The sequence below is a fragment of the Camellia sinensis genome, chromosome 2 (assembly GCF_055761805.1).
Source record: "Camellia sinensis isolate YWXY chromosome 2, ASM5576180v1, whole genome shotgun sequence".
In the NCBI taxonomy this organism is placed as follows: domain Eukaryota; kingdom Viridiplantae; phylum Streptophyta; class Magnoliopsida; order Ericales; family Theaceae; genus Camellia; species Camellia sinensis.
In genome coordinates, this window is record NC_138962.1 from 106,224,161 (window position 1) to 106,246,662 (window position 22,502).

Sequence of the window (22,502 nt, forward strand, 5' to 3'; positions counted from 1 at the left end):
TCAAACAGTTATGTCAATTTTCCACAATCACGATTCACAGTCAAGAGTTTATTAGTCGGGGTCTTTATTCAGTCACACAATTCTGGAGTCATAGTCCCAATGGTTAAGTTATCGACAAATTATATACCAATCAGTCCGAGCAAAGGTACAGTCATATATGTGCACTCTCAGAGTCCACTAATATTCCCAATACGGATGCATAAGTTCAATGTACAATACAAAATAGTTTTCCCCAAATACGATAGTTAAGGTAGCAAGTCATAAGTCTACCCAGTCTAGTAACATCCTTAAGCAAAGGTCTACGAACATGTACATGAGTCCAAACAGTTTTCATAGCATAGGTAATTGTTAACATAAGGCGTTACGGTGTTGTACATAGTCCGCATCAAATAGTAAATCTCGAAAGATTCATTAACCACAGTCCATGCCTGACTGTCCTAATAGTATTACAAGCATTGGAACATATGTACAGGTGTGAGTCTAAAATCAATTATCATGTGAGCATTCGTTCACAAATTCATACGCAGTAGTTCATCTTTACAAACTAATATGGGTTCTTAATTTCAGAAGTCTCATACACAAACAGTTCACGTATATAATTCGAGTTCAAGGGTCCGTTCATTCAATGATGTCCGTCAATATATAATAGTTCAGTCCGAATCATAGCTGTACAGATTTCTCGAATTACAGTCAGTTATAAGGTGTTCCCACGTTCAACAGTTCTAGCACAGTTCAAAAGGTCATGCTTAATAGTTCACATTCAGTTGTTGTAATACGATACAAGGACCTAACTCAGTAAACTCTCGTTGGTCACAAGTCCTAACAATTCTCATAGTATAGGGTTCATAATTTCAGTAATTCAGTTGGTTCAGTCAGTATGTCCACAATCTTTATCGGATTAAGGAATGTACGATTCCCACACTAATGTTCGTATAGGCAATTACACCTAATTAAGGTAATACCTGCGTCAGTCATTTCAGTGTTCCGAGCATTCTCTGGAACTAGGGTCTAGATTTAGACTCAATATCGTTCGGTTGAGTTTGCGGACAAGATTTAGGCAAGTGTCCTTCCTGTCCTCGTCTAAAGCGAGTTTCCGACAGGCGGTGGCAACGCCCCAATGTTATTTCCCACAATCGGTACAAATAGGTATATCATTGGTCAAGGCTATTGCCCGAGGTTTTCCATTCACAGTGGTCATTTTCACTTTCTGTTACTTCCGTTTCATTCTTTCTGATTCGGTTGACGATGTTGATTTGGATATTTCAATGCTGCTACGTTGTCTCAGGCATTAATACTCTATCCAGGACATCTACATGCTTTGTTGGGTTTTAGCACGTCAATTCAGTCAAACACATCTAGGTCACGCCCACCTTCAATTCTTTTCTATTCTTTTGTAGACAGTATCTAACATGTGGGGTGCCTATCGACTTAGCTAGGTAAATTTTACCTCGTATTCGACCACAGTCTTATCACCTTACTCAAGTTGTTCAAACTCGGATACTTCCCTATCTTGGATGCATTGGGGGAAAGTATTTTTCGAAGAACACTTCACCTATTTTCTCAGTTTCTGAACCCAAGCTTCAATTTCAGTGGTTCGGTACTTCCCAGAAATTTCGGTGGTTTCAGTTTGTTGGGTTTCTCTATCAGTGTCATCAGTTTATATTCAGTTGGTTCAGGCACATATGTCTGCCTTTATTATCTCAGATTTTCGATTAGGGCTTCAATCATTCATTCTAGCCTATTAATCCTCAGATCAGAAGATTCAGTTTCGTTCACAATCCTCGCCCTTTCCCTTGTTTACACACAACAGGGTGATTATCAATCCAGGAGAGGTTCTTACTGACTTCACGTTTTATTTCATATCAGACGTGTGTATGCTTTCAATTCAACTCAGGTACGGTCACATGACCCTTTACTACCACACGTCCATAATCCCATAGATTCCATATTCGGTATTAACATTCACATTGCATGTTATACCACTTAACTTCTTTAAGTATGCATGTAGGTTGCGTTCATTTCACCATAGACAGTACGATAATCATAAGCATAGACAGTTGCACACTTAAACACATTAACACATTTATTCAAATCATGGCCACACACTTCTCATGTTCATGCAATGCCCTAATTACTTTTCTAGGACATCCCATAGCTCACTTGGACACGTGTGTGCAGTATAACTCGTGGTTAAGTATCGCTCTGATACCACTCTGTCACGACCCAAACCCGGCCCTATAGGTTTAGCACCGTAACCGGCCAGTAATCCGAGATTACCGAAGGCCTACCTAACAGTAATCCAGTAAAACAGAGTACAGGGCCTGGCAGAAGCCAATACAGTAAATAAACAATGTCCAATGAGCTGTGACAGTCTACACATACAAGTACAATAATTCAGAACAGGGATCTAATCCCTATTAACTAGTACAGTAATAGTCTATACAGTCTATACAGTAAACAAAACAGTTACAGGGACAGACGGGGAATATTAAAACACCCCAAAGCCGAAGCTTGAACGGCTTAGAACCTCACAGTGAGGCACAGTGGTTGGCTGACAAAACAAAAGCTTGCCTGACGCTCCTAGCAGGGGTCCAGTGCCTGAACACCTACATATATATATATATGAGCAGTGAGCTAAAGCCCAGTGAATAACATAATACGTAAAGAGGTTTAGGATGAATGTCTTTTCAATATTTAAACAGTTCATTGATTTAGTATATCGGTCAGTCAGTTTGTGGCTCATATTGATGCCGTAACAGTCATTTAGAAATCATAGTAATCGTACGTGGCACGTCCGTCAGCAGTACTAGCAGCAGTGTCAGTACAGTAGCAGTACAGTAGCAGTAACGGTAACAATATAGTAACAGCACAGTAGCAGTACAGTAGCAGTAACAGTAACAGTACAGTAGCCGTACAGTAACAGTAACAGTAACAGTAGCCGTACAGTAGCAGTACAGTAGCCGTACAGTAGCAGTAGTCGTACAGTAGCAGTACAGTAGCAGTAACAGTAACAGTAACAGTAGCCGTACAGTAACAGTAACAGTAATAGTAACAGTAACAGTAACAGTACAGTTCTTATGGACTCAAGAGGTGTCTCGCACAGATTCTAGAGGTGGCTCACTCTGTAGCACTTAGTTCCGTGCAGCACTTTGCTCCAAGTTTCACAGATTATAACAGTCATATGTGGTACATCCAGTAGCTAAACAGTACAGTAGGTCTGAATAGACCGGGTCTTAATAGACCAAACAGTGAATGATGGCCATCAGTCAGTAAACAGTAGTGGCTCCACGAGGGAACCGACAGAGAATTCTGTCGCAGTAACAGTAACAGTAAACAGTAAGTACTAAGGATGCCACAGTACAGTTTAGAAATAAAGGACATACATTCATTCAGTAAATAATACCAGTTCAGTAAACAGTTCAGTTCAGTATTCAGAAGATAATCAGTTGAACATATCTTTACACAATTGTTACTCACAGAGTTTGGGCTACAGTAGGCTAGAGCGTGTCTCCCCAGTCGCCAACCCTACACAGTTAACAGATTGAACACACTAAGCTACACAGCTGGGAAAGATAATAATTTAACCCCTAATGCCTCGGTGTGTTCTACATCTATATCCTCAACAAGATGTCTACAACTAGGCCTAAGAATGCCTAGAATGAGATGAGGATGCAAAGATGCACATTTAAAAGCATTTTCAGAAAAACAGAGTCCCGCTCGAGCGCAGGTTTCCCCGCTCGAGCGGTCATGCAACAAAGGTTCACGCTCGAGCGTCAACTTTCCCGCTCGAGCGTACTGTAAAAGTACTGGATGGGTGAAATCTCCGCTCGACGCCCGCTCGAGCTTGAGACATGACTCCGCTCGAGCGCTCAATCCTCCGCTCGAGCGGACTGTAAAACAGTGCAGAGAGATGCTGGATGCTCGGATTCCACGCTCGAGCGGCACTTCCCCCGCTCGAGCGAAAGTGCGAAATCTGGAAAACCCAGATTGCACCTCCAAGCTCAAAACCAAGTTGTTAACAACTCAAACCGATCCTCTTGGGCGCATTTTCTGGAAAACTCTTATAAACATATAGAATATCATAGTTCAAAGCTCAATTTGAGAAATCAAAGCCCAAGGGTTTTTAATTCAAACCCAATTTCAAACCATTTTCCAAGAACAATCCTCAAACATGACATGCAAACATGCATGAATTCAAATCATTTCAAAGCTTCAATTTGATGCTCTAAGGAGCCAATTCTTTTCAAAACATGGTGAAATCATGGACTTAAACATGATTATGAACATGCATGTAACCTTTTGCCATGAAAACAACTCAAACATCTACAATACAAACATGCATGCATGAAATGAGCTTCAAATCAACAACAATGAGCCAAAATATGACTTAGTTCTACAATGAAGCATGACTCATGCAAGAACTAGCTCAATGGCAACAATAAGAAGGTGAGTTTCCTACCTTAGTCTTGTATTCAAGGTTTAGGGGCTCAAATGTGAAATCTACACTTCAATCCAAGCAATTCTTCAAGATAAATTCCAAGTTCTCTCACTCTCTCCCTCTCTTGGTCGGCTAGAGCAAGAAAATGGCTGAGCAAAATGTTGCCTAAGTGTATATTAAGGCTCAAATATGTTATATTGAGTGGGCCACTAAGGGTGGCAAAATGGTAATTAAGTCCAACTCTTTAATTAGCTTATTTTAATCTAATTTAATCATACCTAATCAGTTTTCAGGTAAATACACCATAAAATCACATTAATTGTGACGATCATAAAACACTAATCGGTTTCTAATTCGGCCGCCGATAAGGCCTTCAATTAGCAGTTTAAACATATAAACATGAACAGATAGTTCAACAGTCAAACAGATAGACATGTATTTAAACAGATACCGTCGATCGATCAGTTTTGGAATTCAGTCAGTCTTAGTTTAGCAGTAATCAGTGACAGTATCAGTAATCAATGGTCAATCAGTGATCAGTGATGAGGGTTGTTACAACGCTCGAGTGGGTAAGTCTACGCTCGAGCAGAAACATTTGTCTGCATGTCCGCTCAAGCGGAGTATTATACGCTCGAGCGGTACCCCTGTTTTCTGAAAATTCTGAAAATGTTTTTAAAGTGCATCTTTGCATCCTCATCCATTCTTAGGCCTAGTTTAAGGCATCTTAATGAGGATATAGATGTAGAACACACCGAGGCAAATTAGGGATGAAGTTATTATCTTTCCCAACCGTGTAGCTTAGTGTGTGTTCGTCCTGTAAACTGTGTAGGATTGGCGACTGGTGACGCGCTCTAGCTTTACTGTAGCCCAGAACTCTGTGAGTAACAACTATGTAAAGATATGTTCAAAAATGATTATCTTCTGAACAATTGAACTATACTGTTTCTGAATTGATACTGTTAACTGAATGAATGTATGTCCTCTATTCTGAACTATATTGTGGCATCCTTAGCAACTACTGTTACTGACTATTACTGTTACAGAGATCTCTGTCGGTTCCTTTGTTGGAACCACTACTGTTTACTAATTGATGGCCATCATTGATTGTTCGGTCTTTCAAGACCTACTGTTTACTGTACTGTTATGCTAATGGATGTACCACATATGACTGTATTGACTGAACGACTGAAATACTGATTTAATGAACTGTTTTCATTACTCTAAGGGCATTCATTCTTAACCTCTTTACGCATTATGTTATTCACTGGGCTTTAGCTCACTGTTCATATATATATGTAGGTGTTCAAGCACCAGACCGGAGCTAGGAGCGTGGATTAGGCTCCCCTTTTTGTCAAGCCAACCACTGTGCCTCACTGCGAGGTTCCGAGCCTGTCTAGCTATGGCTTAGGGGTGTTTTAATTTTCCCCGTCTGTCTCTGTAACTGTTTTGTTAACTGTATAGATTGAATGTTTTGCACTCTACTGTTCCAATGGGGATTAAGTCCTTGCTCTGAATAACTGTAAATGCTGTACATACTGTTTTGTACTGTTCATATATATATGTATGAAAAGTCTTTTTGCATACAGACTGTCACAGCTCATTGGACATTGTTTATTTACTGTTTTGGCTTCCGCCAGGCCCTGTACTCTGTTCTATTGTATTACTATTAAGCAGGCCTTCGGTAATCTCGGATTACTGGCCGGTTACGGTGCTAAACCCATAGGGGCGGGTTTGGGTCGTGACAGTTGCCTACTCCATGCGGGGTTCTATGGGGTGTATCGGATCGGACCTATTCGATTGGACCACCATCTCGTTACAACTCTCGTAGAGAGGTGGCGCATAGAGACACGCACATTTCATTTTCCTGTTGGAGAGTTCACAGTTACATTACAAGATGTGGCTATTTTATTTGGCCTACCGGTTGACGGACACACAGTCACTGGAAAAGACCCAGGAAATAAGTTGGATGATTTGATAGCGCTATGTGTGGAGTTATTAGGAGCAACACCTACACAAGAAGACTTCATAGGATCATCGCTTAAGTTGAAATGGATATCAGAGCATTTCCGTCACCTTCCACATGATGCATCCGATGAGACGGTTCATCATTATGCTCGAGCCTATATTATGTGGCTTATTGGAGGGGTGCTCGTCCCCGATAAGTCACAAAATATAGTGAAGATGATGTTTTTGCCACTACTTAGAGACTTTGACCGTATCCAGGAGTACAGTTGGGGTGGTGCCACATTGGCATGTTTGTACAGGATGTTGTGTCGGGCAACTAAGGCTGATACAAAGGAGATAGTTGGCCCACTTGTGCTGTTACAAGTGAGTTGCAATGACTTGTAGTTTTATCTCATATTCTCAATTGCCATGTTTTCTAAAGTGCCTACTGTAATAAATTAATAATGGCATCATTCATTGTAGGTTTGGTCGTGGGAGAGATTGAGTAGGATCGCCCCTAGTCGGAAGTCGAACATTGCTGTTGGCGAGTGTGCCATAGGGGAGGGCGACCAGCTGTTACCACCTGGCCCGCGAGCTTGCAGGTGGAGGGTTCCCTTCAGCCATGAGGTGATATCGACTAATGTCATGTCATATTCCGGGACCAGTTCGACCGCATGATGGAGGGGGAGGTTTGTAATTTGTTCATGTGAATTTACCCATTTTTTTGTTTGTCAACCTCCGTTGTACGAATAAATCTCTAAATTATTGCATTGCTATTGCAGTTCATATGGAAGCCTTACGGGACAGAGGATGACAACATGACCAGCTTCCCATCGTATTGTACCGTTGGTCGAGACATATGGATGGCACAAGTGCCACTTATATGCTTCGATATCATTAACTGGCATCTCCCCGACCGGGTACTTAGACAATTTGGATGAGTTCAGAGTGTGCCTGATCGCTTTGACGCCCACTTGGCTATGCATTTTAGAGATAGGCGTGGCAAAATGGCCATTGATTGGGCAAAGGAATACCAGACATTTATTGGTGAGTGGAACAACCGACGCAGCACCATTGTCCATGCTGAGAGGAGCAATGAAGTGCTTACATCTTCGGACCCATACATGTTATGGTTTCTCCGTCATACACGTCTAGTACTTAGTAATCCGATTGACATTGCTGCCTTTGGATACCAAGGTGTCGGGGGTAGTTTAGAGGGATTGGTAAGTTCTTTATATTCTCCAAAACAACATTTGCTTAAGTTTGTGTATGTTTGTTATTTGGCATTGATGGTTATGTAACACAGCTACCATTACATTACAAGTTCGTAGAGTTGCGAGGGCATATCACATGGTAGACGCTGCCCATATTACACGCGATGGTAGAGAGGGATTGGATGCCATTGCCGAGATATGGGAGTTATTGTACGATGGTTTGCAACAGGCACACCGACGTGACCGACTAGATTTCGGCCACTTTGGCGAGGATCCTTATATGGGGGTAGATATTACAGTGACATCAATGCCGCACCCGAATATGCCATCCACTGAGCCATCGACATCAATGCCATCAACATCAATGCCTCCACCGCATCCTACCGCACGTCATGCACATCAATTAGACTATTTTGATATGGAACACTTTGGTGAGGGGCCTTCCATGGTCCTGTCCTCTCATGGTCCATCTACAGCAATGCATACACCGCAGACTTCCCCACCTGAATGTACCAATTACACATCCCAGTTTGCCCCTCAGGTAGATCCTCTAATGTCTGAACATACTTCCACACACCATGGCCATATATTGGACCCCTCCTGGTCACCACCCCCATATAGGACAACGGTTGGTACCCCGGTGACTCCCTTAGCGCCACTGTCTACTACATGTCTGTCTACTATGATTCCCTCTGTGTCGACATTGACCGCACCCGACCCTTTCACAGTACCATCATCTCCTACACCACATATGACCTTCACCTACCATGTTGATCCACTCATTACCCATGACCTCCACATTGACGGGGAGGGGGAGGGCCAGGTCCATGCACCTACCTGAGGGACAGGTAAGGGTAGAGGTTGTAGCGGCCGTCGTGGTGTAAGTAGAGGGCGAGGGCAAGGGCGAAGGCGACGCCAAGCAATAGACCATGACAATAATGCAGCGGATGATGGTGTTTCACAGCTTAGTGCCATATGTGAAGGTGTGCGGGAGGTGGTATCAAATGATTATACTGCAGCCATTGGTGATGTACAGCCAGCTTCTACAGAAGCGGGCTAGGGAGTCATACGTGCAGCAGCGCAAGATATACAGAGAGTATATAGTAAGAGACCCAGGAGATAAACCCATGGAAGGGGTTGTGGAACAGGGGGAAAATTAGGACATTAGGAACAACCAACATTGGTAAGTATATTCAAACATTATCTTCAGGTGGTGTTTTCACTTGGATTAGTCTACATTGTTTAAGTTGTGGCTTATTATATAGTTCTGGCTTTTGGCTTATCTTATCTTGTAATTGTGGCTTATTTTATAAGATTCTAGATGCTGCTGCTGCTGCTATTTTGGTTGCTAGTTGCTGTGTTGCTTGTTGCTGGTTGCTTGCTGTTGCTGCTATTGCTATTTTTGTACTACTTGTTGTGTTGCTGGTTGCTGGTTGCTTGCTATTTCTTGATTCTGGTTGCTGCCGGCTGTGTGTTGCTGCTGTTGGCTTCATGCTGTTGTGGATGCGTCGTGATGGTGTTCATACAGTTGGAACATTTACTTTGTTATTATGTTTGAAATAGTTATTGTGATACTATATGTATTTCCTGGACCTAATTTTCGCCTTCCATGTGGGATGTACATGGTTTATTCTGTCAATAGGTCTTGTTTATATTTGGTTGTACTTAGTGTTGGGTTTGTTCTTGCTCCCCATCTGCTTCTGTGCTCACACTACAAGAAATCGCACCTTTGGCGAGCATTTTTGGCGACTATAGTGCTTGCTTTTTGGCGACCTAATTTTAGCATTTTTGGCAACTATAGTGCTTGGGTAGGAAAAATGCTTTTTGCTCGGCAAGGGAAGAAATTTGATTATGATATAACATGTGAAATTGCTCTCAAATATAGTTATTCTTGCAGTTAATTTTCAGTGGATGTAGTTCTTATTTCTAACAAGACTTTTCTATGGAAAATTATGATGTCTTTCAGTTTCTCTTTTCTGGTGATCTTCTAATGGAACTGGGTGCTGGGATAGAATTGGTAACTGCAACTGTGCCACACCTTTTTCTGCCTTTAGCTTGTGTTGCCAATGTAGCCAAGGTTTAACTTCTCTCTCTCTCTCTCTCTCTCTCTCTCTCTCTCTTTCATCCCATTTTATAAATGTGGTCAATGTGTTGAATTAGCTTTGTAGCTTTACATTTATATTTTATTTCTTGTAGAATGTGGGTGCTGTTACATCAACATCTACTCACACTCCAATCTATAAAGCCTTTGCTAAAGAAGAAAACATTGGGGATGTTACTGCAAAGGGAGAATGTGTGGGCAATATTGCCGATCTAGTATGATTCTCCAACTTCTTTTGCAATTTCCAGAAGCTTGTGTTTGCTGTGAGCTGGATGTTTAAGCCTTTTGAATTGAGTCTTTTAATTTATCTATACCTGAAACCCCAAAATTTTTTTCAAGAGATTGAAATAAATGCATGAGCTATTGTAACCATGCTGCATCCATTGAATTTTATATGAATTTCAATTCCGGAGAAAACATAATCAAGTGCTTGCAAATACAATTGATAATGTGAGGGGCCACTAACTAAGGTTTATAGGACAAATGACATTTATATTAATGCAAATTTGACAGTTATTTGGACATTTACCACACAGGTCACTCTTTATTAGATAGAAGAACTCACCAAGGAGTTTTGGTTATCAAAAATAAGTAAAATTAAAATAATTAAAAGAAGAAAGAAAAGAAATACACAATTAAGAGTAATATTGTCATTCTTTTGTTATTTTGGAGATCATTAAAAAAATTCTTATGTTTCATTTGGATAAAACTTGCAAATGACTAAACAAACAAAAAAAAAAAAAATAGTATTTTTTGCTAAGTTGAGTTTCTATTTACTCTTCACTCTGTTACTACCAAATTCAAAGTGCTTGATCTCTGAGGCAAGCATAAAGGGTACTATACAAAGAAGTGATCTCTACAATTAGTCCAATATGAGCCCCTTATCTTTTAATCTAGGTGCAACAATGTGCCTTGTTTGACATCTTCAAATCTTATCTCCTCCTGTCAAAAGATTATTGTCCAAATATGCTGTCTTTCTTATAAAAGAATCACCAAGGGTGCACAAGCCACACACACACAAATGTTATATCACTGTTTTTTTTTTTTTTTTTTTGAAGAAGTAATACACTAGTGGAGCCAATTGAGTTTCTACTTTTGAACTTCTGCGTATTGTGAGAGTAATGACACATTGATGGGCATCACACCTTTTCATGGCAATATGTTATTTCATGTTAAATAAAAGGAAAAACTGAACCACTGCAGCATTATGTTGTAACATTTCTACTTTGGCACTTGATGGTTCTTGGATCAGTGAGCTGAGAATTGGGTATGAATTTTATGGTCTTTTGCAGTGTGCATGATGCACATACTTATGCATTGAACATTTTTACTCAGAGCTAATGTTGCTGAACCCTTGTTTTTTGAAGCTTGGAACTGGGTTGAGCATCGTTATGGCAAAAACAAATCCCTCCCTACTCACAACATTTGCCTTCCTTTTCTGTGGATACCTTTGTAGCTCCTACCAAGAGGTTGTCTGTTGTATATTAGTAATAATTTTTTTCCCTTTATATACTTTTGTGCCATATGGAACAAAGTGTGTCATTTTTACCTACCAAGTATTCAATTTTTTTGTTTTTGTTTTTGTGCAGGTTAAATCTGTTGTGTTGCGTACGCTGAATCGAGCCAGGTTAAATGTGGCTATAGATTCCTTCCTTAAGACAGGTTAGGACAAGTGCCCCACTCACCTGTGCTGATAGGGTTCTGTTGTTTGATCATCTCACTTAATCATCAAGTCCCATATGCACATAAAATGAAGGCCCTTTTCTGATATCCTGTGGCTTAATTGTGTTGTGTATTTATTTTGCAGAAAGAGTTCCAACACTGGAGGAGGGAAATAGGATGGAAAAAATATTCAGTTTTCCCTAGTCAAAAGAGAGGCTTGTTGTTCTCGGTATGCAGCATGTATATAACAGCACTTGCTGCACATTTTTTGGCGAGTAAAATGAAAATTTGTTGGCGTTGGTTCAAGATACCAATACGAAAATTTATTAGTCAAAAAATATTACTTATTGGCGACTAAATTTAAATTTAGTCGCCAAATATTACTTTTGGTGACTAATATTTTCGTCGCTGTTCAGTAATTTCACTATTGTTGGTCTTTTACTATTAATACCATTTTCTCAATTCTAACAGATCGACTTGCAACTCTGTTGGGTTCTCACAGAGAAGCCATTCACTGACTTACATTGGATGCATAAAGAAAGGACCTGTGATAACTGACTCTAAACTGAAGTGGTAGATACGAAAACTTTTACCCCTCCCTCTCCTTTAAATATATATTTTTGTGTTTTTTTGTTTATGCAATAATGTATATATTTGATGAAGTGTGTATAACTATTCGCAACCTAATTTTTGAGTTTTTTTTCTATTCCAAATATTTCCAGGTATGAGAAATCAAGACATCTGATTGGTAGTGAATACGTCTTGCATGCTTATGGTCCTATCTATGTTCTTTCTGCGGAGGTGGTAGCATCACTGGTAATTGCTAGAAATAACAGGTCTGTCGATAACAATATGTAGTTTATTTTGCATGATCTCTTTATTGTGGCTTATATATACATATATATATTATGTTTGTTTGGTATTGTTCTAGTTAGTCATGTTATCACATCGACATTCATTTGGTGAAGTAGGTTGGTTTCTTGGGTTTTAGGATGTCTAATTGAATGCTAGATGACATTCTATGGAAGAGTTCACATTCTAAGCTTTGAGCAAGGTTTTGTGCTCTTTCTACAAGGATTCAAGGTTGAGGCTTACAATTCATTATGGTCATGAGCATGTCTCAAATTTTGGAAATCTATAAGCATATATATTCTGGAAAAAGAGATAACCCGTCGTAATGTGGCCATTCGGACTTTTTCTACCACATACCTGGTGAGGGACTGAGGGTTTAAAACAGAATGATGTGGAAAATTACAATCTTGTTTACTAGAGTCCATTTAAGTACTTTGTAAACCCACTAGTAGGACATTTGTAGCCCTTGTCTTCTTTTTATTTTTTATTTTTTGCTACAGGAAAGCTTAGTCTTCCCAATTATGTGCACTTTTTTATCCTTCCAACTTTTGTGGTTTCATATTAATTTTTTAAATTTGGACAACTTTTTTATTTGCAGCAAATAAAATGTAGTACAGTACATAGTTCCTTAATGCTTACTGTGTTGTTACCTTTCATGATTATAATTTAATCAGTTTAAATTCATAAATGATGAAAACGCCTTAAACTTAATCGAAAAATGGCGTTAAGAGGGCGAAACTGTGAAACAGCCCCCGAACCACTGTTTGGATGTCACAGCCACCTTCCCTATAACAAATAGGACCTGTGACAACAAACGGAATGTAATTAGCACATGTATGTTGGGAGTTAGAGCTAAAAACGCCTTAAACTTAACCGAAAAATGGCGTTAAGGGGGCGAAACTGTGAAACAGCCTCCGAACCACCATTCGGATGTCACAGCCACCTTCCCCGTGACAAATAGGACCTGTGACAACAGACAGAATGCAATTAGCATGTGTAGGTTGGGAGTTAGAGCTGAAAATGCCTTAAACTTAACCGAAAAATGGCGTTAAGAGGGCGAAACTGTGAAACAGCCCCCGAACCACCATTCGGATGTCACAGCCACCTTCCCCGTGATAAATAGGACCTGTGACAATAGACAGAATGTAATTAGCACGTGTAGGTTGGGAGTTAGAGCTGAAAACGTCTTAAACTTAACCGAAAAAGGACGTTAAGAGGGCAAAACTACGAAACAGCCCCCGAACCACCATTCGGATGTCACAGCCACCTTTCCTGTGACAAATAGAACCTATGTCAACAGACAGAATGTAATTAGCACGTGTAGGTTGGGAGTTAGAGCCGAAAACGCCTTAAACTTAACCGAAAAAAGGCGTTAAGAGGGCGAAACGGCGAAACAGCCCCCGAACCACCATTCATATGTCACTGCCACCTTCCCCGTGACAAATAGGACCTGTGTCAATAGACAGAATGTAATTAGCACGTGTAGCTTGGGAGTTAGAGCCGAAAACACCTTAAACTTAACTGAAAAAGGGCGCTAAGAGGGCGAAACTGCGAAACAGGCCCTGAACCACCATTCGGATGTCACAGCTACCTTCCATGTAATAAATAGGACCTGTGACAATAGACGGAATGTAATTAGCACGTGTATGTTGGGAGTTAGAGCCAAAAACGCCTTAAACTTAACCGAAAAAGGGCGTTAAGGGGGACGAAACTGCGAAACAGCCTCTGAACCACCGTTCAGATGTTATAGCCAGCTTTCTCGTGACAAATAGGACCTGTGACAGCAGACGGAATGTAATTAGCATGTGTAGGTTGGGAGTTAGAGCCGAAAATGCATTAAACTTAATCGGAAAAGGGCATTAAGGGTGCGAAAAAACAAAAAGGGCGTTAAGGGTGTGAAAAAGCTAATTGATAAACTCACTTTGTTGTTGTATAATTGATATTGTGTGTTATATCCTCATAAATCGTTATTTGCCTATTGTAGTTGAAATCTTTGAAATAACAATATGTTATGCTAAAAGGAATCATTGACTGATTTTTCTTTATTTAGTCTTGCTATATCAGTTGGTATATTCGTTGTGTTATTCATCTAAATTCAACTGAGTTAGTTATCTAATTTTTTCCTTCTCCATAAGCTAAATTACTTGTTAAATAAATTGAACCATATTATGTTTAAACTGCCAATCAAGCTCTACATTTTTTATTACTTACCTCACTGGTTTTTGTTGCAGATTGACAATGTTGGCATGGATACAGTGATGTTTTTGGGACAGATTGACGATGTTTGCATGGGCGCAATTTACATTATATTTTTTGTTTATGGAAAACATGTAAAGCTGATATGTTTTGTTATTAATATTTTTTTTTTTTTAGTTTGAATTGTAATTGTTGGTTCGGATAGTATATGTATTTGTTAGATTATACTATGTTTATGGATTCTTATTTTCTTTGATATGTACGGTTAATAGTTAAGTTGTGTATATGGTTGAAAATTGAATACTACAGGTTGTGGAGAAATATTTTTATTCAATGGTTGAGAATTGAATGAATGAATGGATGGATGGATAATTTTATATATGCACAGGTTACAAGTGACAAAGAGTATTATTTCTTGTAGTGTTATTTGGTGTTTGAACAGGCGTGTTGTTTTTTCTTAATGGGTTGAGCTTCCCAAAAAAACTCCGAGTTAATGTAGCCTTGTATTGGGTTGTTGTTATACAGTTTTTTTTTTCATCTTACTCAAATGGGTGAATATAATATTTTTACTCACCAAACATACAAATAGATTTGTATACAATTTTTTTTTTTTTGTTGGAGAGTGCTCTTTCCCTTACAATTCTTTATTAGTTCATCACTTTCTTTATTGAATTGCAATGAGTTAATGAATGTTCTGGATTAATGAATGGACTCTCTCAGATATCTTTAATGCTTTGGAATTTTCACATTTGGTCTTTGAATTTTCAATAATTAAATTAAACATTAATTAGAGATTTCCACCATAAATTTATTTTAGGTTTAAAAATTAATTAAAAGACCTTCCAAATATTTAATTTGCACTTTAGGATTGACCACCAAAATATCTGAGATTGTAATAAGATTATTATTTAATTATTTACTTAATTTTTATAATCGGGTTCTCACAGAACAAGTAGCACAGTCAAAATTTTTCCTCAATAAAGGCTCCTAAAATAGTGACCTCTACGTAAAGAATTTCAATCTCCATCAGGAAAGAAGAAAGAGTCACCTTCCAATTCTTAGAAGTCCAGTCAGAATGATGAGTGTAGTAAGGAATGGGGGGTTGACAGAAAACTAAACTTGGGGGCTGGACAAACATTACCCAAAAACAAGTGGTTGGTCCAGTTGGGGGACTAATAAAGTTCAGACAGACAAACTACCGCCTTCAACAACACAGAAAACAGAACAGGTAGCTCAGTCAAAAGCTTCCCTTAACTGGGGCTCCTAAAATAGTGACCTCTACGTAAAGAATTTCAATCTCCATCAGGAAAGAAGAAAGAGTCAACGGACAATTCCTGGAAGTCCAGTCAGAATGATGAGTGTAGTAAGGAATGGAGGGTTGACAGAAAACTAAACTCGGGGGCTGGACAAACATTACCCAAAAATAAGTGGTTGGTCCAGTTGGGGGACTAATAAAGTTTAGACAGACGAACTACCGCCACCAACAACACAGAAAACAGAACAAGTAGCTCAGTCAAAAGCTTCCCTTAACTGGGGCTCCTCAAATAGTGACCTCTATGTAAAGAATTTCAATCTCCATTAGGAAAGAAGAAAGAGTCACCGGACAATTCCTGGAAGTCCAGTCAGAATGATGAGTGTAGTAAGGAATGGGGGGTTGACAGAAAACTAAACTTGGGGGCTGGACAAACATTACCCAAAAACAAGTGGTTGGTCCAGTTGGGGGACTAATAAAGTTTAGACAGACGAACTATCGCCTTCAACAACACAGAAAACAGAACAAGTAGCTCAGTCAAAAGCTTCCCTTAACTGGGGCTCCTTAAATAGTGAACTCTACGTAAAGAATTTCAATCTCCATCAGGAAAGAAGAAAGAGTCACCGGACAATTCCTGGAAGTCCAGTCAGAATGATGAGTGTAGTAAGGAATGGGGGTTGACAGAAAACTAAACTTGGGGGCTGGACAAACATTACCCAAAAACAAGTGGTTGGTCCAGTTGGGGGACTAATAAAGTTTAGACAGACGAACTATCGCCTTCAACAACACAGAAAACAGAACGGGTAGCTCAGTCAAAAGCTTCCCTTAACTAGGGCTCCTCAAATAGTGACCTCTACGTAAAGAATTTCAATCTCCATCAGGAAAGAAGAAAGAGTCACCGGACAATTCCTGAAAGTCCAGTCAGAATGATGAGTGTAGTAAGGAATGGGGGGTTGACAGAAAACTAAACTCGGGGGTTGGACAAACATTACCCAAAAACAAGTGGTTGGTCCAGTTGGGGGACTAATAAAGTTCAGACAGACGAACTGCCGGCTTCAACAACACAGAAAACAGAACATGTAGCTTAGTCAAAAGCTTCCCTTAACTGGGGCTCCTCAAAATAGTGACCTCTACGTAAAGAATTTCAATCTCCATCAGGAAAGAAGAAAGAGTCACCTTCCAATTGTGAGAAAAAATAAAATTTCATATATATTTTGTAAAAAATTATTAGCCTATCTAACAAACTAGTTCTATTATTTTATAGGACTCTATCTATCTAAACAAACACATAATTTTTTTTCCCTTTTCTTTCACTTTTCTGTATGATTGCATTCACTTTCTTTTTTCATGTATTTTCTATTATATCCAAACAAAATGTTGCAGCAATGCATTTTTTTTTTCTTTTCTTAAATCTTCTAAGCAAATGGCAGAGAATTTCTTTTCTTAAATCTTCTAACCAGACGCAAGCAACAGAGAATTGATAGTGATTGAGCGAAATAATGTCTTAAACAATGTTGTATGTTGTGTCGTATCTTCGTTACTAGAGTGTAAGACAATGTTGTTGTTCATCTAGCTTACGGATGTATTTCAACTATTTGTTATATGAACCTGAAATTTATGAAATCACTACATTTATAAGTACACAAATCCATTCATTGAACTATTTGTAGAATTACAAGAACTATTCAAAAACAATTAAAATATCTCCCTTCATTGATAAGTCGTGGATAAACATTACAAATCCATTACAAGATAAATGGTTTGGTCATTCATCCAAACAATTTCATTCATTATCATCATCATTTGATATCTCAATATCAGATTCATACATAGCATCCATGCTCCAGGCGAAGTACTGGTGTGCATCATCCATTAACCCATCTTCGGCACGCTCATTTGCGGTCTTCATTAGTGAGGACCTTTGCAACCGTTGGGTCATGCGATTAACTTCGTCGCGGATACGATGCAATGCCCTTTGCAACAACTGTGGAGTGTCAGTTGGCATACGCATGGCTAACCGGTGAGGAAATTTGATATTAACTTCACGGCATAATTGAACGAGAACGTTTGCTCGAGTTATGCGAAATTCCCACCAAGCTCTCATGGTATTGACGGTGGCACGTGAGTAACGTAAATTTGGATTTAATGGGTATTGAAATTCATCTCTATCTGCAGCCCAATAGCGACCCATTGCTGAACATAGATCAACCACCGTATATCTCATGATGATATCGCTCGAAATAGCTGTAAAACTTTTGTTGTGGTATGATGCGATATTTATACCATATATACACATGGTAGCTGTATGTATGAAATTATTGTAAACAACTATGCATCAGAGTTGTCACGTCAACTTTTATGACCTGAACAACTATGCATCAACTTGATAGGAGTTGTCACTTCGACTTTTATTTACTACTTAGTGCATATCTGAAGGTTTTAAGGAAAGTTCAAATCCGCTAGGAAATTTTATTAATTTTGCCGCTTACAAATATAATTCAATTTATTTTTCCTTGACAACATATTTAATTTCATTTTTTACCTTACATATTTCATTTAATTTAATTGGAGAAATTTGACCAATTTAATCTGAAGTTAATTATGTATTGATTTAAGTCGGTGTTGTTCTTGTCTGTAACACTTTCAAGTTCTGTACATCAAAAAACCCATTCATTCTAACTCTACTACAAATTAATCTTCAATACATTCTAACTGTATAATATTTCATCTTCAAAGTTTATGAATCTATTTGGGGCTGCATAGGGTGGCTTTTTAAACACAAAGGGTCTAATTGTTTTGTTATTTTGTTTTGACACCCCCTCAAAATTTTTATGAATTGCATAATTCACATGGGCACAGTAGGTATGGAACGATAATAAATTGTAGCTTGGCGCAGTGATACGTCCAACATTTCTCAGTGATGCTCGCCAATGACTTGAACAGACATAATAATTTGGATGCTTTGTTTTTTCCTCAGATGCTATGTGACTTTGTGCAGCAATGCAATGATGCATGTGACTTTATGCAGTGATACAGTGATGCATGTGACTTTGTGCAGTGATGCAATGATGCATGTCACTTTATGCAGTCACGCAGTAATGCATATGACTTTCTGACTTTGCCATACTTGTATACTTTATGACTTTTGTCCTCACATTACGTGATGCATGTGACTTTGTGCAGCACAACTTACATGCTTTGTTTTTTCCTCACATTTTAGAATTCATCTAAGTCACATTAATATGACCACATGGCAATAGTGTTGATAAACAATTATGTGATGGACTGAAGGAGTGAAGTGTAATTTACCGAATATAAAAAGAAGCAGAAAATGCAAAGAGGAGAAAATGGGATGACTGTGAAGTTCATTAAGTGAAAATAAGATAAAATATAGGCTGCAAAGTTCCAATCGTGTTTACATATCAGGTGACCATTTTATTATTTTGGTGAAAAAAACAACGATAGTTTTGCAGGTCGAAGTGAGTTGGACGGTTGTGTATTTACTTACACTCTATTTCATAGTTGTTTATGAACAATATTACTTTAAAACAAAGAAAATTAAAGCCGCTGTTTCATTTTATGATTTCATTCATAATTTTTTGAAAACACCAATTTGTACTGAAAACGCCAATTCCAAGTGACTACTTACTGTATTAAAAGAGTAAGCATGAAAGTATAGTTTCATGTGGCGATGTGACAACTCACTGCATTTTGTTTTATTTGACAATTCACTACTCGAATATGAAGGGATTGCATTGTGATCCTCTGTCCTACAATTATGATTTTATCTGACAACCACATCCGTGACTACATCACAGGTACACAAAGTCACGGCTACTCAGGATTTGCATGAAATAAATAACATAAAATAATATCACGGGTATCACTTCTTCCATAGTGCCCCAGCATGCATTATCATCACTAGATCATCTCTAGTTAACCCCCACTATGATGTCTATAAATAGTGATACCCCCAGTATGATGTTTGTTCAAGTCATAACAATAGTAATATATTTACAATTACTATTATTATTTGTCTGTTTATTTTATGAACAATGTCTTCAAGAGGAGCAGGAAGTTCACGCCGGCAAAGAAATCCGAAAGTGTGGCTGCTACCTCCATTTACTTATGACTACCAGAGCGAAAAGTACTTGAGTTCGAAGGATTATTATGCTGGTATCCGAGCAGAATGGGCGTTCAAGGTAACGAAGCAAGAAGGATTGTTTAATGATCTACGTAACTTTGGGGGCACCGGTACCTCATCGTCGTTCATTGACCATGGCTAGACGAAATGTGAGTGACTATGAAAAAGCAGTTAGCAGAATTAAGAAGGAGAACAACAGAATGTTGATGCGGAGATGTCGACATTTCATGCTTCAGCTAGCCACCGAAATGGCAGAAGCAAGCAACAGAGATTTGACAGTGATTGAGCGAAATAATGTCTTAAACAATGAAAAATATCTCTCTGACTACTACATGTCAGATGAAGAATGAGAAATCAAACACCTTTATCTTTCATATATGTTTGTATGTTGTGTCGTATCTTCGTTACTGGAGTGTAAGACAATGTTGTTGTTCATCTAACATACGGATGTATTTCAAGTATTTGTTTTATGAACCTGAAGTTTATGAAATAACTACATTTATAACTACACATTTATTAGTTCATGACTTTCTTTATTGAATTGCAATGAGTTAATGAATGTTCTGGATTAATGTATGTTGAATTATGTGAATGCTTAAAACACATAAAACAGAACAGGTAGCTCGGTGAAAAGCTTCCCTTAACTTGGGCTCATGAAATAGGGATCCTCTACGTAAAGAATTTCAATCTCCATCAGGAAAGAAGAAAGAGTCGCCTTTCAATTCCTGGAAGTCCAGTCAAAATGATGACTTTGGTAAGAAATGGGGGTTGACAGAAAACTAAACTTGGGGGGTTGGACACACAAGGTCAAAGCCAAGTGGTTGGTCCAGCTAGGGGACTAAGTTTAAAACCCAATTGGTTTTACTTGATTTGCTTGTCAAAATCACTATTTACAATTAATTATACCCAAACATATTGTTTTCTGCAACTTTTTGAAGAAATTGACGATTCTCTTAGTATAGAATAGCAATCAACGCAAGGGAAAAAATGTAAGAAACTAGACTTGTAACCAGTTCTAATGACGCTGATTTCATATTTTTCGGATTTATACCGAAAGAGAACAACACTTCCGAAATTACTATGTAACATAAGTTTTCTGGACAGATTTGAATGCACCAGTTTTCTGGAAAAATTTGAATGCACCATGATATTCACAAATATTGGTGGCCAAGTACTCTTATCTAACCCACGTTTCACTCACAAGATCCACCATTATTTTAAAGTTTATTTCAAAAGTTGAGATTGTAAATGTTTCCCAAAATATTACAAATTGAATATTCAAAAGTTGATTTTAAAATAATTCCAAATGACAACAAAAATTCAAATAGTCATATTTTTCAATGAAATACAAATAGTTGGTCGTAACAATGAATGATGCATAGCTAAGTGAAACACAACATTGCCTACATAAGCTTCATTTTTTATTACAGTGACAATTCAGAAAGTCAGATGGATTGTCAAGTCATGTGACTTGGTGCACAGGCTTTGGTTTTCTCAATTTTTTGCTCGATTTTTTTATTACAGTGACAACTCATCTCTTATTGATATATGTGAGATTCTCAATTCAGAAAGTCACATAGCAACAGTGAATTCACTGATTTACCTTACAGTGAGCATGCCCTTATTTTGTCCGTATATGCAGATGGATTGTCAAGTCATGTGACTTGGTACACAGGCTTTGGTTTGCTCGATTTTTTTATTACAGTGACAACTCATCTCTTATTGATATATGTGAGATTCTCAATTCATAAAGTCACATGGCAACGGTGAATTCACTGATTTACCTTATAGTGAGCGTGCCCTTATTTTGTCCGTATATGTAGATGGATTGTCAAGTCACGTGACTTGGTGCACAGGCTTTGATTTTCTCAATTTTTTGATCAATTTTTTTATTATAGTGACAACTCATCTCTTATTGATATATGTGGGATTCTCAATTCAGAAAGTCACATGGCAACAGTGAATTCACTGATTTACCTTACAGTAAGCATGCCCTTATTTTGTCGGTATATGCAGATGGATTGTCAAGTCACGTGACTTGGTACACAGTATTTGCTTTACTCTGTTTTTTCATTCTAGTGACAACTCATACCTTGTTCGTATATGTGGGATTGTCATGCAGAAGCATCTTTCTAAAGCCGTTCATAACCAACTATATAAACGACTAAAGGTGAAGACACAACCTTACAACTCATTTCGCCCTACGAAATTATCATTCATTTGTTTTAAAAAATTAGCATGGCTACATGGTTCATGGGAGGGAGTGGGAATCACAGAGGTGGTAAGAACTTGACAGTTCACGACGAGGAGGGGGAAGGGGAAGTGGCGATGCTGAAGATGAAACACCATTTACTTTGTTAGATGCCTCTTGTGCTTATCATGATAGGTTTGGGAAGCGACATTTTGTCATGCCCAAGTACTATTGAGATCCATGTGGTTTTGTGGAGGATTCATCAGATAATCAAATAGGATATGGTTTAGCAAACGCTAGACTTCTGAAGTGGCCTGCACTATTTATAGAGCGAGTGCAAATGAAAAGATTATGTCGGGAAAATCGACTGAAGGTGCCAAAAGCATGTTCTGTTGAGATCCAAAAGGAAGATTCTGATAATGTTGATCGACTATGTGAAAGACTACAACATGAGATTTCTCAAATGCGCCGTAGGTTAGCCCGCGATATGCAGCTACACATAGTTAAG

The 22,502-nt window shown here is 38.5% G+C and overlaps 1 protein-coding gene across 1 annotated transcript; it reads left to right on the plus strand.

Moving 5' to 3' along the window:
* The first annotated feature begins 5,961 nt into the window (after positions 1-5,961).
* Positions 5,962-7,323, plus strand: LOC145817534 (serine/threonine-protein phosphatase 7 long form homolog). Its single transcript, XM_082912740.1, has 4 exons — positions 5,962-5,966; positions 6,184-6,766; positions 6,866-7,009; positions 7,165-7,323. The coding sequence occupies exons 1-4, from the start codon at positions 5,962-5,964 to the stop codon at positions 7,321-7,323; spliced, it is 891 nt and encodes a 296-aa protein (XP_082768866.1).
* Positions 7,324-22,502: the final 15,179 nt, after the last annotated feature.

Coding starts and splice junctions, on each gene's coding strand:
- LOC145817534 (XM_082912740.1), top strand. Junction 6,767..6,865: donor GCCCACTTGTGCTGTTACAA/GTGAGTTGCAAT, acceptor CATTCATTGTAG/GTTTGGTCGTGGGAGAGATT. Junction 7,010..7,164: donor GGGTTCCCTTCAGCCATGAG/GTGATATCGACT, acceptor TTGCTATTGCAG/TTCATATGGAAGCCTTACGG.